This window comes from Oryctolagus cuniculus, chromosome 5, assembly GCF_964237555.1.
Source record: "Oryctolagus cuniculus chromosome 5, mOryCun1.1, whole genome shotgun sequence".
Taxonomy (NCBI): domain Eukaryota; kingdom Metazoa; phylum Chordata; class Mammalia; order Lagomorpha; family Leporidae; genus Oryctolagus; species Oryctolagus cuniculus.
In genome coordinates, this window is record NC_091436.1 from 46,818,341 (window position 1) to 46,846,196 (window position 27,856).

General features: G+C 36.2%; 1 protein-coding gene across 1 annotated transcript in view; it reads left to right on the forward strand.

The window, feature by feature from the left end:
* TRDN (triadin) overlaps nt 1-26,724 on the forward strand; it is a gene marked incomplete at its 5' end in the record, with an annotated part of 426,296 nt that extends 399,572 nt beyond the window's left edge. Inside the window, 3 exon segments of the mRNA NM_001082743.1 lie at nt 18,797-18,838; nt 20,744-20,782; nt 24,292-26,724. Coding sequence (NP_001076212.1) covers nt 18,797-18,838; nt 20,744-20,782; nt 24,292-24,422 — 212 coding nt within the window. The 3' untranslated portion in view covers nt 24,423-26,724.
* Between the last annotated feature and the right edge of the window lie 1,132 nt (nt 26,725-27,856).

Consider the following 27,856-nt stretch of genomic DNA (forward strand, 5'->3'; position numbering starts at 1 on the left):
TATCTTCTCCAGCCCCACTGTGGGACCTTTCTGTGCAGGGAGTTCTGAGTCTCCACAGTCACACTGGGTGAGTACCTGCGGAAACCATCAGCCTGAAATTTTTCAAGTGGTCTGGGATAGGAAGGCTAGGAGAAACAAGCTGGTTCTCAGTTCCAACATGCTGTGCCTCCTTATTACCAGAGCCCTAGGAGCCCTCCCAGTTGCACTGCCCCGTCCACCATCTGCCACAGCTCAGAGTACTCTGTGAGCCTCGAGCTCCAGGGCTGCTGCTGCCCCATTGGGTCCATCTGGACTCATGGGACTTAGTCTGCCCTGCTAGAATGCAGGATGTTTCTTGGACTCAACAGACACAAGCAAGAACTTTTTCCAAACAACTCCCCTCCCAAGATGGTGCCTTCCCACCACAATCCTCACTCCTGCTTTAAGGGGTGAGAGAACTATGTGGTTTCTCCCTCTGAGTCCAGGAGTCCTGAGTTTTTAAGGGAACACTTTCGATTGAGTACTGATTTGTGACAGCAGGATTTCTCTCTGGAGAGGATAGCCCAGGTGGGTGGTCTGTGTATATAGGATCTGACCTTGTTCTCATGGTCACCCTCTCACGTGAAACACAATTCCCTGAGCCCAGGGCCTCAGACACTGCCTTTTTCCACTTCCTCCTCTCTCTCTCAGCTGCTCGATCTGTTACAGATGCCGTACGGTGTTCTTGCTTTTCTCCCACTGCCTCTGGTGCTATTCCTCAGACACTGACCTAGAGATGTAGATGCTTAGAAGTATCTCAGTGGATTTCTTTATATGGTCATCTTTCTTTTAACTTTTACTTAATAAATATAAATTTCCAAAGTACAATTTTTGGATTATAGCAGTTTTCCCCCCCTATAACCACCCTCCCACCCACAACCATCCCATCTTCTACTCCTCTCCCTATATGGTCATCTTGAATCTTCCCCCCAAAAAATCTAAGTTTTAAAAATGTATAAAATTCAGAAAAACAATAGCCAAAATATGCTTAAAAGGAAACAAAGTTGAAATAATGGTACTACCTAGTTTTACCTTTTACCATAGAGTTACAGTAATGACAAGAGTGTGGTGTTGGGATAATCAAAGAGATTGTGGTGATGGAATATGGATACCATAAACAGACTCACTTAAAAATGTCTTTTTATGATAATTGAAAGCAATTATATAGAAAACGATAGTCTTTTTCAACCAATGGTGGCAGGACAACTGGAAGTTTCTGTATTTATAAAAATGAGCTGCTCTATAAAACTCAAATGGTATGCAAAAATTAACTGAAGTTACATATAAAGTATTAAACTATCATTTATTAAAGAAAAATTCTTTGGGACCTAGGATGAGATGATGAGCTGTTAGACATGACAACAAAACCACTATTCATAAGAGAAAAAATAAATATTATACAACATCAAAATTAATAACTCTTGATGTGCTGAAGAAAAGATAAAGACAGAAAATATTAGAAATTTGTATATCTGGATGTAATGCAATAATAATAATTAATTTTATAAAGTTAAAAATGAACAAAATATTTGAAGAGAATTTTCACCATAGGATTACAAATGTAAAAAATAAAACAAGAAAATATGTTTAATAATATTAGGCATTAGGGAAATGAATATAAAACACTATATAATATTACCTATCTACTAGAATAACTAAAATATTTAAAATATTATAAAAATAATAAAACTCCCTTACAAAACTGCTGGGAATGAAATATGATATACTATAGAAAACTGTTTATATATGATTCTCATAAAGGGAAACACATGGTTACATTTTGACCCAACCCTTCCTGTCCTGCAGAATGAGAGAAATGAAATGTTCTATCCAACAAAAACATGTACATGAATGTTTATAGATGCTATCTTTATAATTGTCCCAAATTGGATATAACCGAAATGCTTTTCAAATATCGAATGGACAGATAAGCTGTGGCTCATCTACACAGTGGAATATGATTCAGTAATAAAAAATCTTATGTTGTAACTAGTGAATTAAAGGACATTATGCTCTCAAAAGTTTTTTTTTACTGATGATTTATTTGTATATGACATTCTTGAAAGCACACAACTGTTCTGTTGAGAAATAGCTCAGTAGTTGCTTGAGAGTGTTCATTAATCTGTGAACAAAGGAATTTTTGGAGGTGATTTATTTGAGTGACTGTGGTTGTAGTCATACATGTCAGCAAATACACATGTGTCAAAATTTATAACACTTCACACCAAAAATTTCAATTGTATAGCATGATAACTTTTAAAATAATAACTTTTTAAAAGATTTATTTATTTGAGAATCAGAATTAAACACAGAGATAGGGAGAGACAGAGAGAGATCTTCCATCTGCCGGTTCACTCTCCAAATAGCCACAATGGCCAGAACTGGGCAAATCAAAAGCCAGGAGCCGAAAGGTTCTTCTGGGTCTCTCACATGGGTGCAGGGGCCCAAGCATTTGGACCATCTTCTACTGCATTCCTAGGCGCATTAGCAGAGAGCTGTATGTGAAGAGGGGCAGTTGAGACTCGAACCGGCGCCCATATGGGATCCTGGAGCTGCAGGCAGAAGCTTCTCTTACTACACCACAGCACCAGTCCCTAAAATAATAAATTTTAAGGTCAAAAATCACATACAAAATGTATGACTTTGCTTTCTGAGATTTCCTGACTGCTTTCCTTTCTCTCCTTTTTATGACTTTCTCTTTCTTTGTCTCTGCTGTCACTGTCTTGCTCAACTTATTGTTACACACTGCCATTTCTTAGCATCAGTCAGGACTCTTGCTGAAACAGAGACCTGGCTGGTGAGCTTCAGAGACTCTAGTGTTTTCAGTTCTCCTGATCAGTCCTTTAATCTTGCTCACCTCTAAAATTGCCAAAGCTCTCTCAATTCATCTAATGATCTCAAGTCCACCTGATCTACTTCAGGAAATACCATTTGGCTATTTAGCAGTTCACAGTTTTCCACTCTCCCAAACTCCTCACTGTTTCATCTGCTTCCTCCTCAACAGATTTTGATACCTTGCAGTTTTTTGATCATTCCTTTCTCATAAATGTTCAAGTATATCTGATTGCTTCTATTTTGTTATGAATATTGTCCATGAGTTTTGCTCTCTAAATATTCTGTCTTCCTTTGTAGGGAAATTTAGTGGAGATTTGAATACAGTGCTGGTGCTATTTCTCAGGAAAAATTTCTTTTTATTCCATTATTCATGGCTTAGACGATTTTCAGCCTCTGCCTCCCACTTTGGCCCTAGCACACATAGTTTCTGAGTTTCTGTTCTCATTTAGGCACTTATCTTTGGGGTGGTCTAACCTTCTGTGTGTCCTCAGGACTCTTCTCCTACACAGGAGGGAAGACTCTGTTTGGAGATCTCTTTTTTTTTCAAAATTTTTTTTAATTTTTTGGAAAGCTTTTATTTAATGAATACAAATTTCGTAGGTACAACTTTTGGATTATAGCAGTTCTTCCCCCTGATACCTGCCGTCCCACCCCCAGTCCCGTCTCACCTCCTATTCCCTCTCCTATCCCATCCCATTCTTCATTAAGATTCATTTTTAATGATCTTTGTAAACAGAAGACCAACTCTATATCAAGTAAATATTTCAATAGTTTGCACCTACACGGACACACAAAGTATAAAGCACTGTTTGGAGACAAGTTTTACTGTTAGTTCTCATAGATCAACTCATTAAAGACAGAGATCCTACATGGGGAATTAGTGCACAGTGACTCCTGTGTTGATTTAACAATTGAAACTTTTATTACATCAGTGATCACCTGAAACTCTAGTCATGAGCTGCCAAGGTTATTAAAGCCTTTTGAGTCCACAAACTTCATCAATATTTAGACAGGGCCATGAGCATACTGAAAGTTCTCCTCCCTATAGAAAAATCTACATCCTTCTTTGATGGCTCCTTCTTTCCACTGGGATCTCACTCACAGGGATCCTTCAGATAGATCATTTTTTGCCACAGTGTCTTGGCTTTCCATGCCTGAAATGCTCTCATGGGCTTTTCAGCCAGATCTGAATGCCTTAAGGGCTGATTCTGAGGCCAGAGTACTTGTGGTGGAATGAGAAGGCCATGCCAATATGGTGCTGGCGAGCGAGCAAGACATGTGTTCAGATACACAGGAAATGGCAGCAGAACCCACCTGGTAAAGGAGCCTGCCTAACAATAGGAAGTGATTGCTAAGGCATAAACAGCTCCTTGACTAGATTGGCTGCCTCGGCTATATAAGCTGCTGCACCAATAGAAATAAACAAGTCTGCGAGCTGCTCACCTCTAACCCACTTTTACCCAACTCCTGGTGTCTGTGTCATGACTCTGCATCTCTTACCCCCACCCACTTCTCCTCTCAGAATGAATCCACAGCAACAAGTGCTGTTTAGGGCATTTGTCATTCTATAAGTCTGCTGTGTAGCCTGCTTCCCATGTTAGATCATTCTCTCTTTTTTAATTCTATAGATTGTTATTATCAGACACTTGGTCTTATTTATGTGATCTCTTTGACACTTAATCCTAGCTATATGATCAGTTACACACTTAATATGATCACTTTAACATGTAAGATGGCATTAGTACCACCCAGCTTAATGGGATTTGGAATCCCATGGCAAGTTTTTAGCTTTTAGCCTTAGGGGTGAGTCCATGGGAATGTGTGCCAAACTGTACATCTCCTCCCTCTCTTATTACTGCTTTTATTTTTTACTGGGACCTATTTTCAATTGGATTTAAACACTTATGAATAATTTTTTGTTAAGTAAATAGTTCAACCAATGGTATTATGTACAAAAAGAAGATATTAAAAGAATTAACTGTTCCTCAATAATCAAGACAAAGGCTGTTCAAGTCACTGCTTCTCATAGTGTTAATTTCACTTCTACAGGTTTCCATTTAGGTGCTCTGTTAGTTTTCACAGATCAGGGAGAACATATAATATTTGTCTCTTTGGGACTGACTTATTTCACTAAGTATGCTGTTTTTCAGATTCATCCATTTTGTTGCAAATGACTGGATTTCATTTTTTTACCTCTGTGCAGTATTCCATAGAGTACATATCCCATAATTTCATATCCAGTCTTTTTTGATAAGCATGTAGGTTATTTCCATGTCTCAGATATTTTGAATTGAGCTGCAATAAACATGGTGGTACAGATAGTGCTTTTATTTGCTGACTTTATTTCCCTTGGGTAAATTCCAAGGAGTGGGATGGAGATTTCTTTTAATTTATCTTAGCCCTGCACTTCAACAAAATGTGTGAATATGTATTGTTCTGAAAGAGTACTTTAGTGTATCTGGTCAATCAAAATATCAGAAGCCTGAATGTCCAATAACGTAAACATTTTGATCCATGAATCTTATTTTAGCCAAGATTTTGTGTTACTTTTCTAAGTTAAAAATAAAATAGTTGATGCCCCAGTTCCAGGAAATAGTATGAAATTCAAGTATGTCATTAAATTTTTAAGGATTATTTTCTCTTAGGATACAAAACAAATTTCAAACAAATGTTTACTTATTTGAAACTCAGTGTTATAAGAGAAGGAGTAACAGAGAGATCTTCTACCTGCTGATTCATGCCCCAAATGGCTTCAATAACCAGGGATAGACCAGGCAAAAGCCAGGAGCTAGGAGCTAGGAACTTCATCCTAGTCTCCCAAATGGGTAGCCCAAGCACTGTACCACCTTCCACTGCTTCTCCCAGGTCATTAGCAGGCATGTAAACCAGAACCCATGTACTATGTCAGCTTTACAGGCAGCAGCTTTTCCTGCTATGCCACATAGCCAACCCCAGGATCCTAAATTTAATATTGATTAGAACAAAATAATTCTTAGTTAAAACATATATGTCCATCACTTCTCAGCCTTTTGGCTAAGATCAAGTATAAAACATATATGCACAAATTTGTGAAAAAAATAGGTCTTGTGATTTAGAGTTATAAGATTTATCTATATCTATATCTATAGATATATATAGATCTATATCTATCTATATATAGATATAGATAGATAAAGTCTTCAAAAGTCAATGGAAGAATTATTCATAAATTTAAAATATTTGCACCAAAATAATTTACATGTTTTGAAGTGTCCTCATATATGTGAACAATTTTTATACACACACTCCCTCATAAATACATACGTACATATATGCGTCTTGAAAATGATTATCTTATAATTTGGCTGAATTTTGTTTTGTTGAAGGATATTCCCTGGAATGGAATGTTTATAAGCACTAATAACAATGTAGTTTTTGTTAGGAACAAATTAATATCAATTTCATGGTAGAAATACAAATGGTATCAAGTTAGTTGCTGATACTATGGGAACTAGCCTGAGACATAATTTGGTTCCAAATTAGAAACTTTGTAATGAATGTAATGTATGAAGATTATGGTGATGATTATGACATATAATGAATCTTTCCCTAGCAAGGAGTGATTTCACTTTTTAAGATTTTTGTCAAAATGAATAAAATTATAACATGCAATAATAAGAAGAAACATCTCATCCATTTCAGGTTGAGTTTTAAATAATCATACATTTTAGAAAAAAAGCATATTCAATTTCATGGAAATTTTGTTTCAGGAGGGACAAAAATGGAGAAGTTACTTTAGATGGAAGCCTGCAAAATAGGTACCAGATGCTGTATTCATCAGTCTGATCACTCCTTTCACTAGATCCCAGAGAAAGTCTGTGTAAAAGGCACATCTGGTGAAATGTTTGTCACTGTTCATTATTAGTCCTGGGTCCCTGTAATGTGGCCTCATTCATTTATGGGTGATGTTAAGTTACTCTGACACTGCCCTCAAGACAGTTGTGTCTTATCTTCAAAGTGGCAGAAATTCTGGAAGAATTGCATACATTTATCGACCATCCCTGGCTTCACTGTGTGTTGTGTGCAAAATCCAAAGTGAACTATCTCTACTTACTTTATTATTCCCTGAAGTCAATTTAAGAATTCCACAGCTATTGCTCAGTGTAGCAGCTAATTTTCTTTAAAACTCATGATTTCTAACAATAGCATATGCAGAAGGAGCTTCTCACACTAGAGGGCTAAAATAAACCAGGTATTGACTGTTCCTTGAGCCATAATACATTCTTCAGATTTCTTGGGGAAATGTTCACTATTAGAATATAATATTAACCTATACATAATTCAGCAAGTCAGTTGAGAAAATAATTCAGAAGTGTGGGAATCTCTATAAATACAAAGTGATGCAGTGATTTTGATACAGAGCAGTGAGAAAGAATATGAAAATCCATTGTAAGTTTCTTTTGTGTTTATGCCTAAGAATCCCATAGGTTTGTTTATAACTATTTCTTGAATCTGTTCAAATCAGAATAGATTGCAGGCAGAGACAAGCACACAGTAACTGTGCCTGAAAACATATATGCATTATTTAAGTAGCCCTTAGTAATTTATTATGGTTGCTAAGAATATGTAGAGAATTCTAGACACCATACTGGGAAATTTTAATTTTAAAAGAGGGAAAATGAACAATATGTGCCATCAACACAGACTCTTTAAAACCTGCTTTCTCTCCAAGTTGTAAGCTCTTTTCATGTTTTCCCATTCTACCCAGTGCTATGCCCTCACTAGAAGATTCAGGAGCATGGCTTCTCCCAGCATTGATCGCTCCATGTTCCTGTTTGACTCCATCCCTTCTTACTTCTCCTTTTCCATTCTCCTTCAATTCTGCATCATCATTATCATCTGTTATCACAGACAGAGATCTTTTTCCCTCTGCCTTCGTGTTTGCACAGACCATTCTCTTTGTGTAAATTGTGCCTTTTTCTTTCTGCTGCCTGGGGTTGTGCTCTCTTCTCTGCTTTCATTGACAACCACATATCTGAAATAAATCTACCAACCATTTCTAATCACTTCATCTTTGACTCATATAGACTGGGTAGTCTCTGGAGAATTCCTTCAAACAATGCACTTAAAGTTTAACATAGAATGCTAAAAGGAAAGCTTAATTAATTTTGTGCTGCTCCATTAACTTCCAATGCATTTTACAATGTGGATCCTCCACCTTTTTTGAAAAGTTTTCCTTTCTTGAATTTCATAATATGACAATGCTTTTTCCCAATATGAGTATTTTTTCTCATTACTGGTTTTCTGATGTTTTTCCCCAGTGCTTAACTTTTCCATCCTCAGTAGCCTTTTCTACTCTTCTACACTTATTCCAATTGGAGTCATCCAGCCTTGCTGTCTACCTCTTTGTGGATGATATCCACAATTGTTGAGAAGCCCAAACTGTTTTCTCAGCTCTGGTTCCACATTTCAACTTCTACACCCTGAGTACAAATTTCAAATGAGCTTCCAATTGTACCATCCTTCTTTCACTGTATGTCTCTTGATTCCAAATCCCAAAAAGAAATCTTCCTATTGACACCAGATTTCCACTTTCCAGTCACTTAGACATGGCATTTCAGATTCTGCTTTGCCTGATCACTGTTCCTTGTCTCCAATCCTGTTTTGCTTGATGAGTTATGATGGCTTTTACTATCTCTCCTCTGACATTGCAGTCACTCTCCTGAAAACCTTCTCTGTTTTTGTCATTCTTCTTTTTGTTTCTACCAGAGATTACATTTTTCAAAACTTCAACTTCATTAAGCCATTTGTACGTGAGAAATATTCAGTATTTTCTAGAGCTTTTATGACTTAGCCCTAAGTTATGTTTTAAATATTTTGGTATCATAATTTATCTATTATAGATTTCAACCCAACCCAATGTTCCACATTGCTAATATTACTGCATCATAAACTTTGTTCCTGTTATTTTCCTTTCTTAGATATACTTCTTACCTCAGACTATACATTTCCTTATGATCTAAGTCAACTTCTAATGGGATAGCTTCTCTATATATTTCTTTGATCAACATAAGCAACCATTCCACTCTTAAAAACTTCTCACATTTATTTTGTCAAGTGTCACATAATGCTTTGTTGCATTTAATGTTTTATACTTCATTGGTTTCCTGTCCATTTTCTCTGCATGATTGTAAATGACTTCTGAGTATTTTGGTTCCTTCAGGGCACACAGCAAAGTGCTTTCCAAATAGAGATAGAACAGGTTAGTGGGAAGTGTGAGGCTCCAAAAGTTGAGGCAAAATAGCATCATGCCTTCCATAAATGCTTTTTAAAACGTTGGTTTCAGGAAAGTTCTTTTGCAAAGTCCGTGATTCTCAAAGTTCTCTTGTAAAATTGGAGTTTTCTATATATTCCATCAGTATATTGTGAGACTAAATGAAAATGTATATATCAAGCATATGGTAGAGTAATTGGCATAGAAAAAGAGCTCATTGTAATTCTTAATATTGTTTCTGAAAATAAATATTTTATAAATTAATAAATTGCAGGAAAATATATATAAGCAATCCTTAACTTGATAGTGAATCTAGCCTGAAATAAAAAATTAAATTTTTATATGTTGTAAACATAAAAACTACATCCCAAAATAGTACAAATGCACAGTACAAATTTCTTCCCTTACATGAGGAAGAAATTGAGATTCCAACCATCTATGAAAATCACTGTTTATGCAACTTTGTAATTAATTAATTTGCACATATATGATCATGATGTTGAATCTACTTCTACAAACAAATTTACGAGTGATAGTTTTAAGATAATTTTAAAAAATTCAAGTCCAAAGAGACTATTGGAGTTCGTAGAAGAGTTGGCAAAGTACCAGGATATAAAATCAATGCACAAAAATCAATATCCTTTGAATACATAAACAATGCCACCAGTGAGAAAGAACTTATAAGATCAATCACATTCACAATAGCTACAAAAACAATCAAATACCTTGGAATAGAATTACAAAACCTTAAAGAAAGAAATAGAAGAGGGCACCAAAAATGGAAAAATCTTCCATGTTCATGGATTGGAAGAATCAGTGTCATCAAAATGTCCATTCTGCCAAAAGGAATTTATAGTTTCAATGTGATACCAATCAAAATACTAAAGACATTCTGCTCAGATCTGGAAAAAATGATGCTGAAATTCATATGGAGGCACAGGAGACCTTGAATAGCTAAAGCAATCTTGTACAACAAAAACAAAGCTGGAGGCATCACAATATCAGTTTTCAGGACATACTACAGGGCAGTTATAATCAAAACAGCATGGTACTGGTACAGAAACAGATGGATAGATCAATGGAACAGAACAGAAACACCAGAAATCAACCCAAACATCTACAGCCAACTTATATTTGATCAAAGATCTGAAACCAATCCCTGGAGCAAGGACAGTCTATTCAATAAATGGTGCTGGGAATATTGTATTTCCACGTGTAGAATAATGAAGCAAGACCCCTACCTTACACCTTACACAAAAATCCACTCAACATGGATCAAAGATCTAAATCTACAACCAGACACCATCAAATAATTAGAGAACATCAGAGAAACCCTGCAAGATATAGACACAGGCAAAGATTTCTTGGAAAAGACCCCAGAGGCACAGGCAATGAAAGCCAGAATTAACAACTGGGATTGCATCAAATTGAGAAGTTTCTGTACTGCAAAAGAAACAGTCAGGAAAGTGAAGAGGCAACTGACAGAATGGGCAAAAATATTTGCAAATTATGCAGCCAATAAAGGATTAATAACCAGAATCAACAAAGAGATCAAGAAAATCCACAACAACAAACAACCCACTTAAGAGATGGTCCAAGGACCTCAACAGACATTTTTCAAAAGAGGAAATCCAAATGGCCAACAGACACATGAATAAATGTTCAGGATCACTAGCCATCAGGGAGATGTAAATCAAAACCACAATGAGGGCCCAGCGCCATGGCTCACTTGGTTAATCCTCTGCCTGCGGCACCAGCATCCCATATGGGAGCTGGGTTCTGGTCCTGGTTGCTCTTCTTCCAGTCCAGCTCTCTGCTTGGCCAGGGAGGGCAGTGGAGGATGGCCCAAGTGCTTGGGCACCTGCACCTGCATGGGAGACCAGGAGGAAGTACCTGGCTCCTTGCTTTGGATCAGCATAGTTCTGGCTTTAGTGGCCATTTTGGGGGTGAACCAATGGAAGGAAGACCATTCTGTGTGTCTCTCTCTCACTGTCTAACTCTGTCAAATAAAAAAAGCACAATGAGGTTTCACCTCACCCTGGTTAGAATGGCTTACATACAGAAATCAGCTAACAACAGACGCTGCCTAGGATGTGGGGAAAAAGGGATACTAATCCACTGTTGGTGGGGATGCAAACTGGTAAAGCCATATGGAAGACAGTTCGGTGATTCCTCAGAAACCTCAAATAACCCTACCACATGATCCAGCCATCCCACTCCTCAGAATTTACCCAAAGGAAATTAAATTGGCAACTAAAATAGCTGTCTGCACCTCAATGTTTATTGCAGCTAAATTCACAATAGCTAAGACCTGAAATCAACATAAATGCCCATCAACAGAAGACTGGATAAAGAAATTATGGGACATATACTCTATAGAATACTATCTAGCAGTGAAAAGAAATGAAATACAGTCATTTGCAATAAAATAGATGAATGTGGAAAACATCATGCTGAGTGAAAGAAGCCAGTCCCAAAGGAACAAATACCGTATGTTCTACCTGATCAGTGACAACTAACTGAGTACCTGAAAGGAAGCCTGCAGAAGTGAGAAAAAATGACTTGAGTAGCCCTTGTCCTGACTGTTGAGGAACAGCTTACTATTTTATTCTTTTTAGTATTTTCTTGTTCTACTTAATACCATTGGTTGAACTCTAATTAACACACAATTATTCTTAAGTGTTTAAATTTAACTAAAAATTCATCCCTGTTAAAAATAAGAGTGGGGATAGAGAGGGTGGAGATGCACAGTGTGGTGCAAGCTCACTCAGACTTACCCCTAATACTAGAGCTAGAAATGTGCCAAGGGATGCCAAATCCCATATAGTTGGCATGTACCAATGCCATCTGACTAGTCAACATGATTAGATTAAGTTCATGATGTATCATGAATGTAGGGTTAAGTGTCAAAAGGATCACATAAACAGGACCAGTGTCTGCTAATAATAACTGATAAAAGTAAAAAGGAGAGAACAATCCAACATGGGAAGCAGAATACACAGCAGAGTCATAGAATGGCAGATGCCCTAAACAGCCCTCTGGCCTCAGAATCAGCCCTTATGGCATTCAGATCTGGCTAAAAAGCCCATGAGAGATTCTCAGGCATGGAAAGCCAAGACACTGTGGCAAAAAAGTGACCTAAATGAAAGATCTCTGTGAGATCCCAGAGGAAAGAACTTGCCAAAGAAATAGGTACGTTTCTCTGAAGGGAGAAGTTCCACTTTGATATGACCCTGACTAAATGAAGTCAGAGTTTGTAAACTCAAGAGGCTTCTACAGCCTTGGCAGCTCATGACAAGAGCCTTGGGTGATTACTGATGTCATAAATAAGTGTGTCAATTGTTAAATAAACAATGGGAATAGCTGTGCACTTACTCGCTATTTAGGATCTCTTTCCTTAATGTATTGTACTACGTGAATTAACGGTATAACCAGTACTCAAACAGTACATTTTATACTTTGTGTGTCTGTGTGGGTACAAACAGTTGAAATCTTTACTTAGTATATACTAATTTGATCTTCTGTATATAAAGATAATTAAAAATGAACCTTAATTAAGAAGAGATGGGAGAAGGAGTAGGAGATTGGATGGGAGGGTGGGAGGGAGGTTATGGGGGGAAAAACTGCTCTAATCCAAAAGCTGTATTTTGAAATTTATATTTATTAAATAAAAGAAAAAATGCAAGTCCAAAAGCTTCATTTTCAGAATTTGTATATTTCAATTTGATTTAATATTTTGCATGATTAAAAATACATTTACTTATACACCATGCCACTGTTGACATTGGGGCTAAACACTGCATTTCCTTGTGTTCTTAGAATTTCTATCTCACAAATTTTAATCAGAGTATGTATTTATGCCATATAATGGAGGGTACTTCAAAGTGGTAGTGCAAAATGGAATTAAAAGATAAATTTAATTTTGGTGAAACATAATTTGAAATCCATGCATAGATGCTTTCATAATATATTGTTTCCATGTAATTTTTGAAGACCTCACATACGCATGCATGGGATTCCAAAAAGGTTTTGCCCCCAAAATGAACATATTTTATAGTTCTCTTTTTCCACAAACTCTTTGAAGCAGTCATTCTCTCTCTCTCTCTCTCCATATATATATATATGTATATATGTATGGATATATATAAAGCAGCCATTCTATCTCTCTCTCCATATATATATATGCATATACATATGTGTGTGTATATATATATATATATATATATATGCAAAGTTTCCTTAGTGCAAACATACTGACTTTTTGAATTAATCTGTCTTCAATATCATAGGGCCAAGGCAACTCCTACATCCATGGTAAGGAAGATTCCATACATGATCCTTTCAAAAAATGCTACATGCTCTGAAACTCTTTTCAAAACACACTGTAGATCATGCTTGGAAATCAGTAAAAGTTTCAGGTCAATAGCTAGTTGAATCTTTCACTTTTTCAGGGTGTTATTACACTTCATCACAGAATTACACTTTTCTTAAGTGTGAAACAGGCACTTATGTGAGATGAGGCTCAGTTAATAAAACGCTACAAGTATTACTTGAAAAAAAAAAAGACAAATGACTATCACCAATTTTATTGTTTTCATAAACTCCTTACTTTTTAAGAACCCTCATGTCTCTAGCTCTGTTTCATTAAGGATAAAAGAGTTACACAAAACCCATTACTTGACATCAGTCTGTATAAAAGACTGAAATGGGAGCTGCTAAGATGTTGCATCAGTTCACTAGGCTGCTATAGTGGGAACTTTTGATTGAGACATCAGGATGGATTCATTGATGCCTCTGGTTAATTAGAAAACTTAGTTTCTGTAAGTGAAGAATGGGGTTTACAATTAGAAAGTCAAACTAATACATTTTCACTCCTCATTAATTGGACTCTGATTCACTAAATTACTTTTTTGATAGTAAGGCAGATAGAAGCAAGATTATGCTTAACTCTCCACTCATTATTTTCTTTTTTTATTTATTTTTTATTTGGTAAATATAAATTTTCAAAGTACAGTTAATGGATTACAATGGCTCCTCCCCCGCCCCCAGTGACTCCTATTGTTGACTTAACAATTTGACACTCTTGTTTATGGCGTCAGTAATCTCCCTAGGCTCTAGTCATGAGTTGCCAAAGCTATGGAAGCCTTTTGAGTTCACAGACTTCTATCTTATTCTGACAGGGTCGTAGTCAAAGTGGAAGTTCTCTCCTCCCTTCAGAGAAGGGTACCTCCTTCTTTGATGGCCCCGTTCTTTCCACTGGGATCTCACTCGCAAGGATCTTCCATTTAGGTCTTATTCTTTTTTCCTTTTTTTTTTTTTTTCCAGGGTGTCTTGGCTTTCCATGCCTAAAATACTTTCATGGGCTCTTCAGCCATATCCGAATGTCTTAAGGGCTGATTCTGAGGGCAGAGTGCTATTTAGGACATCTGCCATTCTATGAGTCTACTGTGTATCCCGCTTCCCATGATGGATTGTTCTCTCCCTTTTTGACTCTATCAGCTAATATTAGCAGACACTAGACTTGTTTGCATGATCCCTTTGACTCTTAGACCTATCAGTGTGATCAATTGTGAAAACAGAAATTTATCACTTGGACTAGTGAGATGGCATTGGTACAAGCCTCCTTGATGGGATTGTATTGGGATCCCCTGACATGATTCTAACTCCACCATTTGGGGCAAGTCCGATTGAGCATGACCCAAATTGTACATCTGCTCCCTCTCTTATTCCCACTCTTGTATTTAACAGGAATCACTTTTCAGTTAAAATTTAAACACCTAAGAATAATTGTGTGTTAATTACAGAGTTCAACCAATAGTCCTAGAACAAAAAAAAAATATTAAAATGGATAAAGTATTACACTGTACATGAACAGTCAGGACAAGAGCTGATCAAGTCACTGTTTCTCATAGTGTCCATTTCACTTCAACAACTTTCCCCTTTGGTGCTCAGTTAGTTGTCACCGATCAGGGAGAACATATGATATTTGTCCCTTTGAGACTGGCTTAATTCACTCAGCATGATGTTCTCCAGATTCCTCCATCTTGTTGCAAATGACCGGATTTCGTTGTTTTTGACTGCTGTATAGTATTCTATAGACTGCATATCCCATAATTTCTTTATCCAGTCTACTGTTGATGGGCATTTGGGTTGGTTCCAGGTCTTAGCTATTGTGAATTGAGCTGCAATAAACATTGAGGTGCAGACAGCTTGTTTGTTTGCCAATTTCATTTCCTTTGGGTAAATTCCAAGGAGTGGGATGGCTGGGTTGAATGGTAGGGTTATCTCCAGGTTTCTGAGGAATCTCCAGACTGACTTCCATAGTGGCTTAACCAGTTTGCATTCCCACCAACAGTGGGTGAGTGTCCATTTTTCCCCACATCCTCTCCAGCATTTATTGTTGGTAGATTTCTTAATGTGAGCCATTCTAACCGGGATGAGGTGAAACCTCATTGTGGTTTTGATTTGTATTTCCCTGATTTCTAGTGATCTTGTCAAGCACAGTTAAATCATACTTTTATTCATTCTCTCTGAAAATGAATAGATCTTTGAAAGTGTAGACATACAAATGTATCATCCTTTGTCATTCCAAGCAGGGTACAGTATGCTTCCTAATTCATTTGCTCTGCACAAGTGTGGCTCATCATTAGGATGACTCTGTTGGAACCTATCACCAGATACATGTTAGGCAATAAAGTGCATGGGTTCTGTAATCAGGAAGAAATGGTGTAAGAACTCCGTCTTCAAGAGGCAGAGTGGTGTGGTAACTACAGTGTAATCTCTGGGCCAGATACCTGGGTATGAATCCCAGTTTCTTCACTGGGATCTGGGGTCTCTCTGACCTTCAATTGTCCCATTTGTAACATGGGAATAATACTGACATTCTCCTCACAGATTTGCTGAGGATTTGCAATTTGTTAACATTTATTAAGTAATTTAAACAGGAGTTGACACAGAGCAAGTGTATGCTATGAAACAAACTTAATCTCCATACAAGAGGTTCTGATGGAGACAACTTTGCATTCATAGTCTAGCTCTGCCACTCACTAGTTCTGTGACTCTGGGCACAGAATTTCCCTGGCTTCACCTGTGCAGAAGACTCAATAGAAGAGTAAACAACCCTGTAGTGTTGTTTCCCAGCTTGAATGCATTGGATCATATAAAATAAATTCAAAGGACACAGCAGGTGTTGAATGTGAAAAAATATTAACTTTTATTATCACCATTGAAAGTGATAATCTCATAATTTATTCAGATTTTCCCACTAACTCAATGCACATTACATGAAACATTTCCGGACATGTTGTCATCTCCGACTTTCTTCCTACACATATAAAACTGCATAACCAGCCAACAACAAAATTCAACTCTAGAAAACTGAGCTTTTCATGAACTCTGGCTAGAGTATACACCAGGATTTCTCTGCCTTTCTCCAGACTCAAATGACATATTGTAACATCCCTTTCTGTGGTAATCTCTTATACTCACTCTATTCAAATATCCCTGTAAAATCTTGCTTATATTCAACTCTTCCAATGACTTGAAGTTGAAATATTCACTGTTGCTTTGTTAATTCTTCAAATACTTCCCCGATTTCTTTCTCTAAGTCTCTTCTCTCATATTCTAGGTTTATTTTCACAAAATACATATAAAATAACCACCCCCCCCCCAGCAGCCATCACAGGTTGAGGAATTCAGTAGAGATTACCCAGACTTCTGCATAAGATTTCCACCTAATTGTCTTATCCACCCTTTCTAGAACTTTTCCTTTACAATCCAAATAACCTCTCTTTTTGCTGTCTCTGACATTTCTACTTATTGTTGCCTTATTTTTAAATTTGCCATCTCTTAAAATAAGAACTAAGAATCTAATGGACAGATAGGACTAGCAATTTTGTTTCCCATTTTGTCATTTTATGTAAAATTTCTCCAAAAAGCCTCCCTTTTTTCCAGGAGAAGAATTGCACACTAATGTACTTTACCCCTTTCCTACGTGAACAACTGATGTGCAGAATCTAAACAATATAAAGCTGATCTTCTTTCAGATAATTACAAGGATTACAGATGTGCTGTGAAAGTTAAAGATCTCTCAACTTTATGTTGTAAGAATTATTTCTGACTGAATATTATTTCCATACAGTTCCAATATGAGCTTATAACTTGAATGCACAAAAGATTTAGAGATTTAATTTAAAGTCTTTTACCATCAGTTTTATTGAGGCAAAAATAACAAAAGCAGAATATGTTTAAGATATACAATGAGATGCTTAGATATACATGGAAAATTAATTACCCAAATCAATAATGACATATCTGTCATTCCACTTATTTACTTTCTAAAAAATAAATTTGTGTTGAGAATGCTTATGATCTGATTTCAGAAAATTTCAATTTTACAACGTAATTTATGTGTACTTGGATATTTGCCCATAAATGGGATTTCTGGATCCCATGGAAATTTCATTTTTAAATTTTTACAATATCTCCAAATTGCTTTCCATACAGGTTGAACCAGTTGATATTCCACCAATAGAGTACAAAGCTTTCTTGTTCTCTAAATTATTATGGGACATCATTTGACTATTTGATGTTACCTAGCCTAACAGATGTGAGGTGATCTCAATGTCATTTTAGTTTTTCATGTTGGCAACAATTGGTAATGTGGAGCACCTTTCCATGAACCTATTGGCCATTTATCTTTCTTTCCATGAACCTATTGGCCATTTATCTTTCTTCTTTAGAAAAGTTATCTATTCAGGTTCTTTGATTATTTTTAATAGGGTTATTTGGATGTTTTTGCTATTGAGTTGTTTGAGTTCCATATATATATATATATATATATATATGCTATTAGCCCCCTATGGAAAGAAGGGCAAATGTTTACACTCATTCTATAAGTTGATTTACATTTTGCCATGTTTTTCCTTGCTGTACAGAAGCTTGTTAGTTTGAATTAGTCCCATTTGTTTATTCTTGGTTCTATTTATGCTCCTGGTGTCAGATCCACAGAATTATCACACAGACCTATTGAGATTTTCTCCTAGGATTTTTATGGTTTCAGGTCTTACATTTAAGCCTTTACTACATTTTGAGTGGATTTTGATGTCTGAAGATAAAAGTACAATTTCAATTTTTGTTTTTGCGTGTAGATATTCAATTTTTTCTAATTTTGTTAATTAAAGATAATATCTTATCCTCATTGTGGTTCTTTTCACTTCTGTTAAGGATGAAATGACCCATGTGTATTCATGGATTTATCCTGGCCCTTTCAACAATCTTCAAAAGGACTAAAACCCTTGAATCAGTGCACTCATAATTTGTGTGGATGTGTGTTGTTCTCTTCATCTAGTCTGTATGCATGAATTCTTTTGCCTCAAATTTCCTAAATCCCAAAGTGACTGAGTTTTCGAAAAAGTCTTAGAAGTCAGAGGAGATCAAATTGGGAAGAAAGTCACTATGGTCCCTCCTCTCACAAATCTTTGCCTAACTGCTGAACACATTAGAGCACAGCTCCTCATCTCTCTGAATCAGAAAAGTGCCTCTTTTGTCCAAAGTCTCTCAGGAAAACTAGATGCTGAGTTTATAGATTAAGGGATCTTTTGATTCTCAAAAACATTTAAATATACTATTTCCTTTTGGGAAAACTAGAAAGGAGACTATAATTTTATGTTTATTTTTTCTATCCTCTAGAAGAAGGCTTTGAAGATGTCCCAGCTTCAAAGAAAGCTAAAGGTGAGTTTGTTGTCTTTGGTTCATGTGATTTTTTTTTTCCTGAAAGTTGTATTGGTTTATCTGTGTTGTTTATTTAGCTGTTCTTGATCTAGTCCTCAGATTTCCAGACAATGTTCACATGGTAGACTTTTTGTTAAACAAGTAAGTTTTCAACATTATTTAGAAAACATAGCCTCGGGCCGGCACCATGGATCACTTGGCAAATCCTCTGCCTGTGGTGCCGGCACCCAGAATTCTCTCCCAGTTGCTCCTCTTCCAGTCCAGCTCTCTGCTGTGGCCCAGGAGGGAAGGGGATGATGGCCCAAGTGCTTGGGTACCTGCACTCGCATGGGAGACCGGGAGGAAGCGCCTGGCTCCTGGCTTTGGATTGGCGCAGCGGCCATTAGGGGAGTGAACCAATGGAAGGAAGACCTTTCTCTCCGTCTCTCTCTGACTGCCTATAACCCTCTCTCTGTCTCTCTCTCTCACTGTCTAACTCTGCCTGGAAAAAAAAAAGAAAACATATCCTGAGACACTGAAGACACAAGTAATTTTCAAGTGTATTATTTGGGCAATGTTTAGAATAATATTTCAAAAATTCTCATTTTATCAATGATTGTAAGAGTGTCATATTTTGTATTAAGAAATTTTGAAACAAGTCAGCCATATTAGCAGCACTATTATGAAGGGAGTGAGGGATTAAGAAAGGAAGGAAATGGAAAATCCTGTTATCTCCAAATGTGTAATCTAATAAAATCTTTTGAGGACAAATCATCCTCACTTGTGAAGTGAGTTTGAACTAACTCAATAATTTTTTTTGTTTCATTTGATTATGTCTGATTTCCTAGTTTGGGGTTGGTGAAATAAGGTATTTCCTATTCCATTTGTAAACTTGGCTGAGATAATATAAGAGTTTACCTAAGAATTATACTTGCCACTAAATTTAAGTTGTAGCAATGCCCAAACATAATTAACAATGTGTAAGAATATGATCTGAGAAAATACCTAGGGGGATAAGTAACTAAATATGAAAAAAGCTGACATTTACACTTGTATTTATATTTTTTATTAATATTTATTTTTATATTGAAATACTGAATTATTAAAAATAGCAATTATCAAGGCATGTTGCTCCTAGATCAGTGTTTCTAGACTTAATTGTAGAATCAAATCATCTGTAGGTTTTGTTGAAATGTCTAAACTTGATATTTAGAATAGGAATTTACATCTCCCAAATGACAACTAAAATTACTGGTTCTTGGATCACACTTTGAAGGACAAATCTCTTGAATATGTCAAATACTTTGATAAAATCTATAAACCTAATTTTTTATGAAATGCTCTCACACACCTGCATTTTCTTATCATTTCTGGGCTTTATAGAAACTCTCCCAATCAATCTACAGACACAAGTTAAGCATTTTTAATGTAAAAAGCAAACTTCATATAGATATCTTCAAAAGACTCATCATAGGTCAATACATAATGTATATGAAGACAGAACATGAAATTTCTTCAGTCATCTGAGAAGGGACTTAAAATTGTTTGAATAAAATCTTTCAGTTATAGCCATATTCCACCTTTACTATTCTGTATCAAAAAGATCTTCTGCAGAAAGGAATGTATGTTAGCTGGCCCTCATCTTTCAATACCCAACACATCAGGTTTACATTTTTTTCTTGAAGCCATTGCTTGTAGCATGCCACTTTTCCTTTCACTGGCTCCTCATCTATCTCTGAATCTTTTCTGTTAAACTTCATAAGGTACAAACGAAATCATAATGAAAACGTAGAACGTACTCATTATAAAGAGGATAGGTGACTGTACCAATTCACTATGCTCTTATTTAGGTATTCTTAGGCCCATGCATTTGTCAATAGCTGTAAGTGTATGAATTATTTATTTTCATATTTTTATATCCACTAGAAGAAGCTGAAGAGGTATCTTCTACAAAGAAGCAAAAGAGTAAGTCTATAATTGGATTAAATATGTTAAATAATGAATCAGTACTAAAGATGAAATATATAAGCTTAAACTTTAGGCTTCCTTTAAGAAGACCAGCATTAGAACAAAAATAGTTTTAGCATAAAACATGTAGAATAACATTCAAGTAGATCATTTATATTTCCACGATAATTTTGTTACTTACTATGTCAGGCAACAGGCACATAGTTGGAGGAATCATAAGTGATGAGGGAAGCTGCATTTATTGCAACCATTCTACATTGTTCTGATTCTGAGTACTCTAGCTGAATCCATGCTTAAATGTGTGCTAGTGTCTGCTTTACAATAGGATGACTGAAGTGTTATGCTCATCTTTTTTATATTAAGTAGAAATAGGTTTTAGCAATTCAATTTCTTAGAAACTTACTGCTAAGATTTAAAGCCCTTTTCTTTATTCTTCTAGATGCATGGCAGGCTCTTACTATCCAATCTTTGAGATGTTTGATTTTAGAATGCAATCAATATTCATATGCAGTTACAAAATTCAATGTCTAAGATCCTCATTAGTCCATTTCTTCCAAATTAGAGGCTTAGATGGAGATAATAAAGTGTTAAATTTTGTATTGGCATATACATAAAATAAAGTCACTGCTGAATAGATTAAATGAAGCAATTTACGAAATAGGTATAACCAGAATTTGATATACCACATTTAAAGCACATAACTAGACATTTATTAAGGAAATAAAGTTGTTGCATTCTGCAATGCTTCTTATATTATTTTGTAGGAAATTACTAAAATATCCTTTATAGTAGCATATGCTTCCCACTCTGTATAATAGTTGATTCATTGACCAAGTATTTAGTATATACTCTTTTCCATATTCTGCATCTGATACTGAGATAATTGTACTTGATAACAAAGACATTCATTATAAACTGTAACACAGGGGCCTGCACATGGCTCACTTGGTTAATCCTCTGCATGTGGCGCCGGCAACCCATATGGGCGCTGGGTTCTAGTCCCAGTCACTCCTCTTCCAGTCCAGCTCTCTGCTGTGGCCTGGGAAGGCAGTGGAGGATGGCCCAAGTGCTTGGGCCCCTGTACCCGCATGGGAGACCAGGAAGAAGCACCTGGCTCCTGGCTTCAGATTGGCGTAACTCCAGCCGTAGCGGCCATTTGGGGAGTGAACCAACAGAAGGAAGACCTTTCTCTCTGCCTCTCTCTCTCACTGTCTAACTCTGCCTGTCCAGTCTGTCCAAAAAAAAAAAAAAAAAAAAAAGTAACACAATCAGTTTGTGACAAAAATCTAGGAAATAAGCAGAGTCTTATGACGCTTCTAGATATTATTGTAAAATAACAAGAAAAAATTGTAAGTTAACTGGGCATGTCTAGATTTTCAGGAAATTTTTCCGAATTGGTAATCAACTGGTAATAATTTGAAGCTATAACAGAAGCAGTTAAAATATCGTCCTTAATAAACAAATATTAAAGCATAATTCAATAAGATAGATGCACTGTATCAATGCCATTTTCCTGCTTTTGATATGGTAATATAGTTTTGTTAAATGTATCACTGGGCAAACCAAGTGTCCATACATGGGATCTCTGTTTTAATTCTTACAATTTCATGACCCAACATAAAACTACAAATTTAAAATCAATAAAACATAATTAAATATTTTTCATGAGAGGGTATCAAATATCTTAAATTCAGCTGAGAGTTTTATTTCATCATAATAGTATTTCCTATTTTAATTATAAAATAGGTGGTAATTTTGTAGCCTAATATTTTGATGAACATTTTACACTGATTCTAAAATTTGCAGCAAGAATTATATCTTCCTTAATAGTTATTCAACATCAGTTAAATGTGACAGACTAGTGTCCACTTCTGATAAGGCACAGCTGACTGGCCACCCATCCTTGATGCTCTTCCATCTTTAGCGCTGGGTATTGCCATCCCTCCATGATGCAGGCCAAGATTTGTTGCTATCCATTTCTGCAGCTTACCCAAACCCAAAGTTCTCCTAACCTCCACAACCTTACAGAAATATAGTTGGTTTTAATGTCTCTGTGTGAGGTTAGAACACAGAGAACATAATTGTGAATGAGACGTAGTATAAAGAAGAAGCACTGAATTTGAGATTTATACAATCCTTGAAAATCAAAAGATTGAGATCAAATAACATCCATGGTGATGCAATCTGACTAGCTTCCACTGCCCATACTTGCTTTATTCCACTTCATATGCCCTTAGCTTTACATAGACTTGACTGTGTTCCCCATCCACCATATAACACTAGATTCAATTATTTTTTCCTGGCTTTCAGTAATGAGTCTGTGTTTGGTTGGTAGATTGTAAATGAATAGGATTGAAAACTTGGAGCAGTCAAGAGGCGCCTACAAAACATACAAGGAGGGGTTAAACTTAATTTCTCTCCATCTCTCTTGCTGTAGCTCTTGCTCTCCCTCTTCTTTACTTTCGCTCTCATTTCCTTATATTTTCTTTTTGCTTAGATCCCTCCAGTTTCTCTATTCTTTATTGTGAACTATATTCAACCCACTGTGCTGTTCTGTGTCTGGATATCCATTATTCAACCTCTCTCTCTGTCTCTCTTCTCTCTACCCTTTACAGTCTCAATTTGTTTTAACTTCCACATGTGGGAGAGAAGATACTGTATTTCTCTTTATGTGCCTGGTTTACTCTACTAGACATATTGACTTCCAGTTCCATCCACTGTTTTGCAAATGCCAGGATTTAGTTAATTTTTATGGCTGAATAATATTTCATTGTGTATATATACCACACTTAATTTATCTACTCATCCATCAATTTGTTCATAGGCTGATTCTTTATGTTGCCATCTCTTAAAAAAGCTACTACTTGGGTATACCAGCTCAAGAGTTTGGGGTTTTGGTCATATCTATTGTACTGTACTCCAGTGCCTTGCATTAACTCTCCTTTGTTGCTCTCTATTCAAAGCTACCACCTGGGTGCATTGCCTGAAAGAGTAACTAGGCCACCTTGGAAAGCTCTTGACTCCACAGAAAGGGCAAGTGGAAAACATCACCACTTTAGGATCAGCAAGCATCTCTGAAACATTAAAAAATACACATGAAACAAAGTCTGTTACTATGCATAGTGATAAACTCATATTTTGAATGCTACTTCTATGTAATAGTTCCTCTAATTAGTATACACATCACAAGATTCTTATATGCTAGGTATATTGACTTTTTCTACTAGGCCAGTTTCATTGCCATTTATTAAGTCCTTATATTGTACCAGGAATGAATTTAAGCATATATGTTACTTCATTTAATTTTCACAATTTTTCCACGAGGTTTCTGTTGTCTTAACTTCATACATAATGAAACCAAGAAATAGTAAGGTTTAATAACTTTTTAGTAGTGTATGAAGACTGTCTGACTGCAAAATCTAAAACCATATTTACAAAATTATATCACCTTATTGTTCTTGAACTCTGTCTCTGTTCATGTTCTGTTTTCACTCCCTATTCCATAGGTCCCATCAGTTTCTTCCAATGTGTGTATCTAGATGGATACAATGGTTATGGATTTCAGTTTCCTGTCACTCCTGCACAATACCCTGGAGAAAGCTCTGGCAAACCAAATTCTCCAGGACCGAAGCAATAAGGACAGTAGAGACACATGAACAACCTGTATAAGTTCTTTAGGTTTTTGAAAATGGTATCTTCTGTTTTGTCTACAAGTGCAATTGAAATCATGTGATGCAGAGAATTTCTTGGAAAACATTTTACTCTTCTACCTGATGTAGAAAGGAAGCGTGCATAAATAAATTGAATAACAAGCCAAAAATGTTGATGGGTTTGATGCTCAAGGATCTATTATTAGCATTTGCTGCTATGGGAAAGGGATGCTTGTATTTTTCTGTTTCTGCTCATTGTAAGATCGTACATGAATTAGCTTAAGATTAATAATATCAGTCTTTTAAATGTAATTTTCACAATTACAAAACAAAATTCCTTGTTTCAGTTAGATATTTTTAAATGATAACATGGACTATGAGCTAAAAATGTACAGGAACTTATAAGAGCAACTTCTTTGTGAGCATGTGGGTATTTTACTCAAATTACCCAGTAAGTTGATCTTAACTGCTTCATTTTATTTAGGTTTATTTCTATTATATTTGTGGCTATGCTATAAAATAGGCAATAGTTACAACAAAAGTGCTGTAAGTTCCTGGTGAAACTACTTTACAGCTCAAAATACTTTTGAATTTTATAAAGGATAAGATGGAGAATAACTGACAAATCTTACTTCTAAGATTTGTCATGAACTGCAGTTAGGAATTTACTCTTGTGGAAACAACCGATTAAGTCCAGCAAATCTGATGAATCATTTGTTTAAAATATAAGCAAATTAGAAGTGGAATTTTCAGATTTCTCCAGAGTGGACCTTAACTAAAGTGTCACTTGATCAAAATTTTAGATCGATCAGTAAATTTGGATGACAGATCAAAAAATCTTTTTATTCATATTAATAAATTCTTTCTGTGAAATTAAATGTTATTCTTCCTCAAAATGGAAAATATGAATGCCACAGAAGTTTGAGGAAGACATTTTAACAATAAGCATATTCTTGACGTTTCTTACTTATTTAGTCATCAGTGCCAATAAAATGGATGGCAATTTATAACCTACTTATGAGTCATCACTGGTATGACTATTTTGGTTCTGTCATCTTTCTAGTGATAAAAACACTCATGTTCTTTACTGAACTTTTCTATAAACTCTAAAATTTATGTCTCTGTGACATTTTCTCATGTTTACAGTTGCAGTTGAACTTATGACAAAAGAACTCAGGAAATAATTGAGTTATCCTTTCTGGTATTATAATTAAGTTCAGCAAGGACTGAGCTTGCCAGAGCCTCCTCTAGCCAAGTGATTTATTCTCAAGGACTGCCACCAATCATGGTACTTCAGGTCCAAGACACAGTTTTACTAAAAATCATTAGGCTGGAGCATTAGTAACATATTCATAATCAACAATGGATTTTTTGTGAAAGAAGTTGGCCTTGGCTGGATGCTGGTGGATCTAATTCACTCCACAAGAGCCAACATAACAAAGAACCAGGCTAATGACACTTTATCATGGGGGCAACCTGGAAGTGTACAATTTCAGGACTGACCAGATGATACCATCTTACAAAGCCCTTTCATGTAGTGATATTAATTTATGGCTAGGACAGTGGATAAAGTTCATGCTCAACCACTCCTCCACGCCTACTCAATATTATGGGTAAAAGAACTGAGAGCAAACTGTATGATAGCTGTTCTAGATTTTTGTAGAACAGAATACTTCATCCATTAATTCTACCATTCTATGACTATTTTTTGAGAACTTACTCTTTGTCAAATGCTGTGTTTCGCACTGGAAAAATACAAAATAAATTCTATTCCCAGTGCTATCCTGACACAATGTGTGACTTTGGAAAACTTATTAAACAGACTATGTTTGTTTCTCTATGTGAAAAATAAAGATATGAAGGTAAACAGCCTAATACTTCATAGAGGTACTGTTGAGATTGATAAAATACCTTGTCATAGATATGACATTAAGACATTTCTGAAATATATTTTCAGATATGGCACTAATTTTCCTGCTGAGTGCTTTTCTATATTACATTCTTGTTTCTTTCATTCTCATTATGAAAAGTATTTGATACAAAGTAAAAAATGACATGCTTTCATTGTAATTAGAATTAAGACAAAGCAAATATAATGTAAACAACATTAATAACTGTTAAGTTTTATCTGATTAGCATTAGAATGATGGTAGCATTTTAAAATATTATCTAAAATGTCATATGTTTGTATGTTTCCATGAATAAAATATTTCCAGTCCTTTCAAATTTGCTTCTTTGCAATTTAAAAAGAAAAGATAAATGAATAAGAGTCATTGTCTTTAATAGTTCATTCATAATTCATGTTACCTTGGCCATTAATATATAATCATTTATTAATTGTTTTATTTCTCTATTTTGTCCAGTTTGTTAAAGCTACTCTCCTCACGCCCTTATTCTTCTATACCTGTCTCCCAACTTTTATAGTAGAAAGTCTGTAGAAAACATTAATCAATTTTACCTTAGGTTTCACCTTCATAAAGCCTAATAAATCATAATTCAAATGGGGCAAGAGTATTTTGGAAAAATCCCATGAAAAGCATTTGTTTGTTGACTCATTCTGATATATCCTTGTCAAAAAATCTTTGCAAAATATTTCAGAAAATGATACTGCAGGCCGGCGCCGCGGCTCACTAGGCTAATCCTCCGCCTAGCAGCGCAGGCACACCCGGTTCTATTCCCGCTCTGGGCGCCGGATTCTGTCCCAGTTGCCCCTCTTCCAGGCCAGCTCTCTGCTGTGGCCAGGGAGTGCAGTGGAGGATGGCCCAAGTGCTTGGGCCCTGCACCCCATGGGAGACCAGGAAAAGCATCTGGCTCCTGGCTCCTGCCATCGGATCAGCGTGGTGCACCGGCCGCAGCACGATGGCCGTGGCGGCCATTGGAGGGTGAACCAACGGCAAAAGGAAGACCTTTCTCTGTCTCTCTCTCTCACTGTCCACTCTGCCTGTCAAAAAAAAAAAAAAAAAAAAAAGAAAGAAAAGAAAATGATACTGCATATTTAGGAGGTCAGTTTATGTCTGAGTAATTTAACTGAGAAAAAAAAAGCAAATGAAATAACAAATATTGCTGATTAAGAACATTCACACTTGGCTAATCCTCCGCCTGTGGCGCCAGCACCCCGGGTTCTAGTCCCAGTTGGGGCGCCAGATTCTGTCCCAGTTGCTCCTCTTCCAGTGCAGCTCTCTGCTGTGGCCCAGGAAGGCAGTGGAGGATGGCCCAAGTGCTTGGGCCCTGCACCCGCATGGGAGACCAGGAGGAAGAACCTGGCTCCTGGCTTTGGATTTGTGCAGCGTGCTGGCCATAGCAGTCATTTGGGGGATAAACCAACATAGGGAAGACCTACTGTCTAACTCTGCCTGTCAAAGAAAAAAAAATTCAAAGAATATTTAGCTAAATTGGACCATACAGAGAACTAATTTCTAGA